The 10,517-nt window shown below is 27.5% G+C and overlaps 2 protein-coding genes across 2 annotated transcripts; one reads left to right on the top strand and one right to left on the bottom strand.

Annotated features, from left to right (window-relative positions):
• Nucleotides 1–3,143: 3,143 nt before the first annotated feature.
• LOC119679100 (rhodanese domain-containing protein CG4456-like) lies at nucleotides 3,144–3,491 on the top strand. The gene is made up of 2 exons (XM_038091275.1): nucleotides 3,144–3,322; nucleotides 3,394–3,491. Exons 1-2 carry the CDS (start codon nucleotides 3,189–3,191, stop codon nucleotides 3,449–3,451), a joined length of 192 nt encoding a protein of 63 aa, XP_037947203.1. The 5' UTR covers nucleotides 3,144–3,188; the 3' UTR covers nucleotides 3,452–3,491.
• A 216-nt stretch (nucleotides 3,492–3,707) lies between these two features.
• Nucleotides 3,708–10,510, bottom strand: LOC119679099 (DNA polymerase theta-like). Its single transcript, XM_038091274.1, has 10 exons — nucleotides 7,916–10,510; nucleotides 7,742–7,854; nucleotides 7,267–7,364; nucleotides 7,020–7,201; nucleotides 5,157–5,320; nucleotides 5,001–5,098; nucleotides 4,814–4,938; nucleotides 4,504–4,742; nucleotides 4,110–4,222; nucleotides 3,708–4,054 (listed from the first exon to the last, which is right to left on the bottom strand). The coding sequence occupies exons 1-10, from the start codon at nucleotides 10,502–10,504 to the stop codon at nucleotides 3,756–3,758; spliced, it is 4,020 nt and encodes a 1,339-aa protein (XP_037947202.1). The 5' UTR covers nucleotides 10,505–10,510; the 3' UTR covers nucleotides 3,708–3,755.
• Between the last annotated feature and the right edge of the window lie 7 nt (nucleotides 10,511–10,517).

Raw genomic sequence — 10,517 nt, 5'->3', positions numbered from 1 at the left:
AAATTAACAACATCTAGTCATATTGACTAACAAGAGGTTTTTTAATTAATATATAACAAGTAATGTTACTTATCTAAAGTGAGCATAAAGATCTGAGCTAATCATCTCCTTGCTGGTTGAAACTCCTTTGGTTTGAAGCGACATAAGCGTCTGTGACAGTAAGGCCCAAAGTATTAACATTTGTAATTTAAACTTATTAAAAACATTTAATTTATTGAATTTCTATTCATTGCACAGAAAATTATGCTTCGGAATTATCTGGAACATAATGTATTACCATTGAAATTCAACAATTGTGGTATAGATAATAAAACACTGTTCGTATGATTTGTAACATTTTATTAATATTAGTATTTGTGATAACAATTTTTAAATAAGTAGATAACAACTGGAAAATTTTAAAGGTAAATTTAAAAAAAGGTTTTGCTAAAAATAACTAATTAACACATATTTCTGTGTATATACAATTTTATATATATATATTAAATTCAAGCTAGGAGTAGATGAGTTTAAAATTCTGCATTCAAATTTGTTTTTTTATTTTTATTTGAAATAGTATTGAATAAATTTATCTATAATAGTAATTTAAATTACTGTTTTTATTATGAGAAAGTCCTTTTAAATTTAATAACTATTTTTACCTTTGCCCTTAAGTGGTCAAATTTAATTCTCGCATGTGGCTAGTACTTATTTATACATAAATATATAAATAAGAGAAATATTGATTGAAAACGTTTTCATTATGTAAACATAAAATTATATATAAATAAGCCAACACGCAATATATATTAATTTTTTTATATACAGAAAATATATAACAGAAACTAAGTTCACTCTTACGGCACGCATGGCGAACACTTCTGAGAAATAAACAAATACCTTAACAATACATTTAATGCATTTATAAATAAATAAATAATAATACCATTATTTTATTTTACTTTTTACATTGAGAACTTGTAATTTGAGCATGCGAGTAGATATAATTTGTGTTCTTTCAAGATAGTATCAAATATCAATATGTTTGGTTTTACATTTTATCACAAATAGTCAGTCTAAGGTTGAAACATGGGGAAGATATTTCAAATGACAAATTAAAATAACAATCAAAATGTGTTTTTTTATAAAAATGAAATATCTCTCATCACCAAATTGTTTTATATACTCATTTTAAATAATTCTTTTTATCTGCATTTAATATAATACACATTTTTAATACCCGTAAAATTACTACACATCTTAACTTTATATTACATATTTAAAATACCATAGTTCCATTCTATGTATACATTTTAGTCTAATTTCCTAACTATTCTATAACATATATTTATAAATCACAATACATATTTTCATTGCTATGAATAAAATTAATCAATTTCTGGACTTACATATATTGCAATAAATTCTAGGTTTCATTATAAATAATTAATATCTGAATTTTTAGTACATCAATAAATTCTTTAAACAAAATTTATTTATATCAAATATATTCTTCAAACATACAATTGACCAAAAGTTTATAATGAATATTTAAGTTCTGCAAGCAAATGCAAATTCTAATAAGTGAGAAAAATATTTCACTCATGCCTGTTTTTATATCGGCTTAAATATAAATAGTCTAATATATCTTCAATATTTGTAACTAGCATATAATACAAATCATAATGCATTTAATTTATATGTACTTGGTTTTTATAATATAAATCGGTTAAAGTTTTTATACAGCTACCATTTTAACTAATGGCTAAGATGAAATCTTATATATTTTTTATATACAATATATTACAAATCAATCTATTACAAAATTACAAAATATTACAAAATTATATAAAATAATAAAGCAATTGTTTACATATTTTTACATATAGCTACCAATTCACATATAATTTTCATAAGAGTTATTCTTAAACAAATCAGATAAGAATTACATATAGTACCAGATATTTCATACTTTGGTAAATGAATGAGACACTAGTGTTAAAGAATTTTAATAGATTGGTTTTGTTTTTAATATAGCCACTTAATGGCTTTAATGATGCGGTTCCGATTTCTCAGACATGTCTATACCTTTATCTCTCAAAGTTATTTGGAACAAATTTTTCTACTATACTATATGAAGATATAGCTAACTTTTCTAGATATCGAAGTTTAAAATTGTTAATTATTTACATTGATTATAACAACAAAAACACACATACACAACTAAAAATAACTTTGAAACCCAATGTCTCGAGAATTAAGCTATATTTATATATAGTATAGTGGAAAAAGTTGTTTAAAATACTTATTCTTTACTAAAATTTGCTGTTAAATAGGTGTGACCGAGAAATTGGAACTGTGACGCTTGAGTTTGTAAAACATTCAGCAATATATTAACAATAATTGTATGTAAATACTATTTAAATTCAATATAACTAAAACTAACTTATTTTCTTTTTGATAAAGTTTTCTTTTCATTTTGTTCTGTTCTTGGAAATAAGTAAACTGAATTTATGTTTTAAATTAAAAGGAAAAACTGCAAGAAACAAAGTTTACCATAAAAAAAAATTGTTTCTAATAAGTCTTAGTAATCAATATGGTTGGTCACATAAAATTTGTTAGTCATATAAAAAGAAACTGAATAGATACAAAAATGTATACTAATATTACATATTTTCAAAAGAAAAGAGTTTTACTCATATTCATATATCACTTATATATAAATATATATATTGGTAATAAAACAACCAAGTTGGTATTTATTTTAAACGTTTAACCATCTGTCAATTGTTATCAAAAAAAACAATTTCATGATATAGATTTTACTTTTTAACGATAAATGCATACCACCTCTAACGTTATGTTATTCATGAGCTTTCTAACTTGATAAGATTGTCAAATTATTTAAACCTAAAAAAGCACCGAAATTTGTTTAATTTCGATAACATACGATAAAATTAGTCATTATAAAAATAGTTTATTTTTTTCTAATCAATTTAACTGCAATAAAATTGATTTTTGTTATTAATATATTAATTATTTAATACAATAATGTTATATTATTTCTTTCTCATAAACCTCGAATATATCTATTGCATTTTATAAAAACTAAAATTACTGATTTTGTTTGTCAATTTTATATAAAATTTGGTTTTAATTATTTTCTTTTTTTTCTTTGATTAGTGTCTGAATTAGAGGCAGCATTTAAGATGTCTGAAAATGATTTTAAAACAGCATTCAATCGTGACAAACCAACCGAAGAGACAGTGTTAATCTTCTCATGTCAAGCAGGTGGCCGGGCACAACGTGCCACTGACTTAGCACAATCTCATGGTTTCAAAAAGTAAGTTATACATATTACTTCGAATGTAAAATCTTAGAAATATACAAATATTTTTAATTGTCTATTTATAGCGCTAAAGCTTATGCTGGTTCATGGACTGAATGGGCGGAAAAAGAGAACCTATCTTAAAATTGTATAATATATTTATATATATTATATTGACTAATATATAATATTTGTTTTGTTATATTTTATATTTAATTATATATTATATTTTATTATATTTTATATTTTCTTATATATTATATTTTATTTATATTATATATAATTATATATTATATTTTTTTATATATTATATATTTTTATATACAATATTTTATTATATATTATATTTTTTTTTATATTATAATATATTATATTTTATGTAGATATAATACAAATGTTTTTTTTATGATTAGTTACAATTACAATAAATATCAATACATTTAAAAGGTTACTTTAAATCCCCCCAGCTTTTTCCTATCTTAACCTTTACTTTAAGTGGTATTTTTAATTGCACGCATTTTTCCATTGTTGTGCTTAGGACTTTAGCGATGTGTTTTGCTTTGTCTTTTGGTACTTCGAAAATTAATTCGTCATGCACATGCAAAACTAATCTTACTGAATTCTCTTCAATACCCAAATCTGAACTATATTTTTGTATATTTTTCTCCGTAAGCAAAATAGCTCTTTTCACTATATCAGCCGCAGAGCCCTGAATACTTGCATTAATGGCACGACGCTCAGCTTGCGCTGTAATAAGTTGTCTACTGTAGAGTAGTTAATATTTTTAAAAAGTGCAACTTACTTTTTGCTCTTATATCAGCACTGTTGATGTTTTCCACATAACGTCGACGCCCAGTTATAGTCTCAATATAACCATTGATTCGTGCAAATCTTACAATTTTCTCTGCATAAGTTCTATTAAAAAATATTATTTAATATAATAACAATAATAGAAATATATTAAAACGAAAATTTAGTGCGGTTTTGGGAATATTATATAGGACAAAGACAAAATTAGTGAACTATCTACTACACAAAAAAATATAGATATAAAATAAAAACTTACTACTTAAATATATATATATATAAATATATGAGGTTTTAAGCTATATCAAAAAATAATACGAAAAAAAGTAGATTATATATATACATGTTGAAAATAAATTTTACATAGTTTTTGTAAGTAGAAATTATACCTAATATAAGGATATGCAGCATGAAATTCTCTTGAGAGCAAATTGGCCTGTTCTTCAGTGCATTTAAGAGAATCTGCTAAACTACACATACCCATGCCATACACAATGCCGTAACATATTTTCTTGGTATCATTTCTTAATTGGTCTGTTACATTATCATCGGATACTTTATACCAACTTGCGGCTATAGCAGTAAAAATATCCTTTTTCGTACGCATAACTTCTAATAATGCAGGGTCCTGTTCAAAGAAGAATGCAAAAAATTAAATTGTATATTAATAGCAGTGAGTACTTCTGGAATACCACGAACCTTCGATAAATGCGCTAATATGCGCATCTCTAGTTGACAAAAATCAATAGATATAAGCCAGCGCTTTGGATCTGTTGGGTAAAATGCACGACGACAAGATATTTCCAAATTATCACTATCTTCTCCTATTAATTCATAAAAAATACAATACAGTTTCAACTTTTATAAAAATATTATGCTTGCTCACCTGTATATACTTCAAAGTTCTTAGCAACATTTTGTAAATTTGGTTCCACCATTGATATGCGTCCAGTGGAAGTAAATGTGTTACTTTCACCGTATATTCTGAAATTAAATTATTTATTTTCCAGAATACATCATCAACTTCAACATCAACACGAACCTATTGTTCTTAACACACTCCGATAGTGGTAGAATATTATTCGTGAAGATACTATTTACTTTTCTGTAGTTAATTATTAGTTTAGAAATAGGTGATTCTATTTTCTCTAAAATTTGCTTTGATGTGGTAATACGTTTACCAGATTTGAGATGTAATCCAAGCACCTTTTGTAATGTATAATAAAAATATATTAGTAATTTGTTTTAATAAATAATAAATATAATTAATTAATTAAATTATTCTAAAACTAAAAGTAACAAAACTCCAGAAAAATGTGAGAACTTAAAAGTCAAGTACGGCTTTGGGTCAGTTGGCTAATGAACGCTGACTGTAAGCTTCGAATTTGGTAGGGTACGAGTTCAACGCATAGTATTAGCAATCTTAAAAATAAACTATTTAAGAATAATTTAATATAAGAAACAATTTCAAGAGCACTGATGATGGGTATTTGGCTATACTCGAAGCAGCAGTATAATCATCCAAAAATTCAATTAATTAAAATAATATAAAAACTAATTTTTGTTGTTAGGGTCTACTACTTTTCAAAATCTCTCTACTAAATAAAATGATTATATAAAACACATCAGTTTCGGTTAGTTCTATGTTTGGGAACCACTTGTCAGCAACGATCAAGTGCCGCTTAGTCTCATCAGCATACCACACTAGGCTGAAAAAGATTCTCCAAAAACGTGACAATTATATGTGTTATAACAACAGTAACTAAATTTAACGAAATTAAAATTGGCGGGAGAGACGTGAGATCTACTTAGAACAATTATTTACTAGTTTAAACAACAGTGTATAAATATGTATAATGCCTAATATCGATTAAAATGAGGTAAAATGTACTTAAAAATTTAAAATGAATTTGATTATTTACAGAAGAACAGAATTAAAAATCAAGGAAATTGAAAATATGAAAGCTTCCAATAAAACTGTAATAGTCAATTCCATTTAGTTTACTACGAGGGCGGTTTGATAAGTCAGTGACTTTTTGAATAAAACAAATTTTCTTCGGCAAATAAACTTTTTATTTTTCTACATAATCACCTTTTAGCTCGATACATTTAGTCCAGCGTTTTTCTAATTTTCTTATTCCCTCCAAATAATAGGTTTTCTCAAAGCTCCCAAAATACGCGTTTGTTTCGGTAATGACTTCTTCATTCGACTCAAATCTCTTACTGCCCAGCCATTTCTTTAGGTTTGGAAACAGAAAATAGTCGCAGGGGGCTAAATCTAGAGAATATGCTGGATGGGATAGCAGTTCATATCCCAATTCATGGATTTCGGATCGTAATGCTTAATCAGCACACGAAATTCTATTTTTTTCACTGCGCGAAAAATTCAAAAAGTCACTGACTTATCAAGCCGCCCTCGTATTTATGGGAGTATATATATCACGAATCTTAAAACTAAAAGGTATAACCATGACTATGTCCAGTGTATTACTATGTAGCGATATGTGGGTATGGCTTTGTAACCAATAATTGGTTACGAAGGAATTTGAGAGGCTGTAAGTTTATGCACAAAAATAAATACAAGACTATGTCGTTGAATAAATTCAAGTAAATCTTTTTATTATGTTTTGATGATGTTCAGAAAACACGTGCTAACGCAATGTTACTCTATTTAAGGCCTAAATCTCCGGTGCAAACATTTAAATTGAAATATCAGTATGGAAAAATCAGATATGGAAAAAAAAATAAATGTATTAGATGGACACAATCTAATACAATAAATAAATAAATATATACTTTCATTATCTACTGTCTTTGCATACAAATAATCTATAAAGCAGTTAAAGTTTGATTTCGGAAAGCATACAATACACTATATAAATATAGATATTTATTTAAAACTTACTTTCGCCACCTCCGAAGATGAAGTAAGATTAAATCGCCTGCCATGCGTTTCATATATTGTTGTTTCCAATTTTCTCTGAAGACACAACAATTTTTTTATTAACATGTGCAGTTCAGACTCACTTGTAGGAAAACCAATCGTTTCCATGTTGCAAAGTGAAAGCTGCAGTGGCATTTCAGTTTCTGTAATAAATAATTTAAAAATTAAGAAACTTTCCATTGGAATACTAATTAAACAATAAATTTACTTAAAAAAAATTGATGTAAAGAACCGTTTCCGATTTTCTTCAATTTTTCAATTTGCTCTTTTAAAATATGGATAGTGCAACAGGCTTCTATTGAAGATCTGAAATGCATATAAGAGGTTTACAAATTTTAAAAAAATAAATAATGTATATAAAAACAGATTAAATTTTAATTAGATTATATCCATTAATATTACTATTATTACTATCCATTAATATTAATATTACTAGGTATACATTACTTTTTGATACAAAAATATAAAATAAATATGAAAGAAAGCAAAGCAAAATTTTTATCATCAATGCTCCGTATTTGAAAGTATAGAGATTAATCCGAAATCAAGTACAATTGATTATTGTAGTCAATTTTTTTAATAGAAAAACTTATGTAAAACATATTTTATATAGAGAGTAAAAGTGCTCAACAAGTGCACTAACTCAACTAGTCGCAAAATAATAATAGAAATGAAAACATTACCTAACTTTGGCCGATATACCATTATATTTATCTAAGCCATAGCTTTTTGTTCCCCTCCCGCTATTTCCACACAGACCAATTAATCCAGTGCATTCCGGAGCAAATTGATGAACCTTTTTAAAGATTGAAATGTTATATTATTTACAATATTTTATTTATTACCAATTGATTTACCATTTGTTTGAAAGTTACTGTTTTATCTGGTTGAAGTAGCCAATTTGCTACTTTTGGATCTCCGAACTCAGCACAAATTTCTCCTAAATCTGGCAGAAGTTTACGTAAAGTTTTTAATTGTTCCTTAGCATCAAATATCAGCAAAGTATTTTCTTTTGCTTTAAGTATCATATGCAGGTATTGACACTTTAGTTTTGTGGTCACTGCAGCATTCGATTCCTTTTCCTGCATGTTCATATAGTAAATTATATTGTCTGATACGCAAAAAGCAATGCCAGCTAAAAAGCATGCACTATCAATCTGAAAATTTGCCATATCCATTGTAGCTTCAACTTCCTCTTTTGTTAAATCTTGATTAATAGCTGCGTTTGCACCTATAACAGGTTTTTGTTTCTCCAAAATATTCTCCAAGCCCAAACAGAAACCAAAACATTTAGAAGTCATCAACTCTTCAAAAGTTGATTGGAAAATTTGTATATTACCACAAATATCTACAATCTTCACACATTCAAAACTAGAAGAAGTTGTAGCATTATTACTAACACTTGTAGCATTAATATGTGATGGATCCATTATTAGACAACCTTTAATCGATGGATCAGATATTTCAATCGAAACACCTGTTGAATTCTCAGTATTATGTACATTATTATTAGTTTCTAAACCCGAGTTAATTTCCGATTCTTTAAAGGTTGCACGTCGTGTACGTATTAAGCGAGATCTGAACGGTGTTTTCTCAAGTTCTTTATTTTCTGCTAGTTGTGAATTAGGTATTTCATCATCATTATTCATATTTAAAGTTTCTTTTTCTTCGACGATAGGAGTAGCATTTGTTTCTGTTAATTTAATATCCAGCATTTGAGCTATGCCCGTGTTCAGCTGAAAGGAATCATCTGTGATTAACAAGTCACTCATATGTGTTTTTTGCTCCATGATAGCTTTTGTTGAAGCAGCGGTGTTGGAAGTTCTTTCTGTGGAGTGCTTACGTTGATTTTGATGTGATCGTGTTTCCAAATAATGTGTATGTGCAACACTGTTTTGTATTTTAATATTTGATTTATCGATATCCAGTACTTCAGCTATGCCCGTGTTTAATTCAAAAGATTCGTCTGTCATTAACATGTCATTCATATTTTTTGTTGTTCCTTTTGAATGATTACGTCGATTGCGGCATGGGTTTGTTGCCGAATTTTGGGAATACGTTAGACCCATTTGTATTTCATTTTTGTCTTGTACATCTTTTTTTTCGCTATCGATATTCAGTACTTCAGCTATGCCCGTGTTTAATTCAAAGGATTCGTCTGTCATTAACATGTCATTCATATTTTTTGTTGTTTCTTTTGAATGATTGCGTCGACTGCGACGAGGTATAGTCACCGAATTTTGTGAATGTGCCAGACTCTTTTGTATTTCATTGGTATTTTTTCCGTTTTCATTTGATTTATCGATATCCAGTAATTCAGCTATGCCCGTGTTTAATTCAAAGGATTCATCCGTCATTGATACGTCATTCATATTTTTTGTTGTTTCTTTTAAATGATTACGTCGACTACGACGTGGTATTGTCACCAAATTTTGTGAAAGTGCCAGACTCTTTTGTATTTCATTGGTGTCTTTATCATTATTATCTCCTCTGTCGATATCCAGTAATTCAGCTATGCCCGTGTTTAATTCAAAGGAGTCGTCCGTCATTGATACATCATTCATATTATTTGTTGTTTCTTTTGAATGATTACGTCGACTACGACGTAGTATTGTCACCGAATTTTGTAAATGTGCCAGACTATTTTGTATTTCATTGGTGCTTATACCATCTTTATTTGTTTTATCAGTATCCAGTACTTCAGCTATGTCCCTGTTTAATTCAAAGGATTCCTCCGTCATAGATACGTCATTCATATTTTTTGTTGTTTCTTTTAAATGATTACGTAGACTACGACGTGGTATTGTCACCGAATTTTGTGAAAGTGCCAGACTCTTTTGTATTTCATTGATGTCTTTAACAGTTTTATTACCAGTTTCATTAACAGTAGTTTGAGTTTTTTTCAAATTTGGACTGAGTCTTGATAATGATATCGTTGTAACCGTTTGTGGTTCTATTTCAATGCTCTTAATTATTTGACCATCATTGACAACTGAGATGGGTTTTTTCTTCTCAGACGTGCGTAAATTATATTTTTTATTATCTATTGTTTTCTCATATTTACTTAACTCTTCTTTGTTGTTAATTGTAGATTCCTTTATCAAATTAGTAGATTCCTTTATCAAATTAGTTAATTTTAACTCGGAAAATTGTTTTCCTACGATATCCCCATTATTAGTTTGTTTATTATTATTTCCCGAACTAGTTATCATTAATTTTTCACCAGATGTCTCTTTAATTTCTTTTTCCAGTGTATTTATTTTATGTAAAGTTTCTTTCGCTTTTGCACTAGTACTTGGTTTATCATTTAGTTCCGTACAGAGCTCAATAAGATGTTTTTCTTTACTTTCTATAGATTTTGCTATTTTAAGTTGACTTGTATTTAAATTTTCTGAGGATTTTCTTTTTCTATTGCAAACTTTTAAATTTTCTTCTTCGTATGACATATGGATCCGATCT

Source organism: Teleopsis dalmanni, chromosome 2 (assembly GCF_002237135.1).
Source record: "Teleopsis dalmanni isolate 2A chromosome 2, ASM223713v2, whole genome shotgun sequence".
In the NCBI taxonomy this organism is placed as follows: domain Eukaryota; kingdom Metazoa; phylum Arthropoda; class Insecta; order Diptera; family Diopsidae; genus Teleopsis; species Teleopsis dalmanni.
This window is presented reverse-complemented; position numbering and strand designations above follow the sequence as displayed.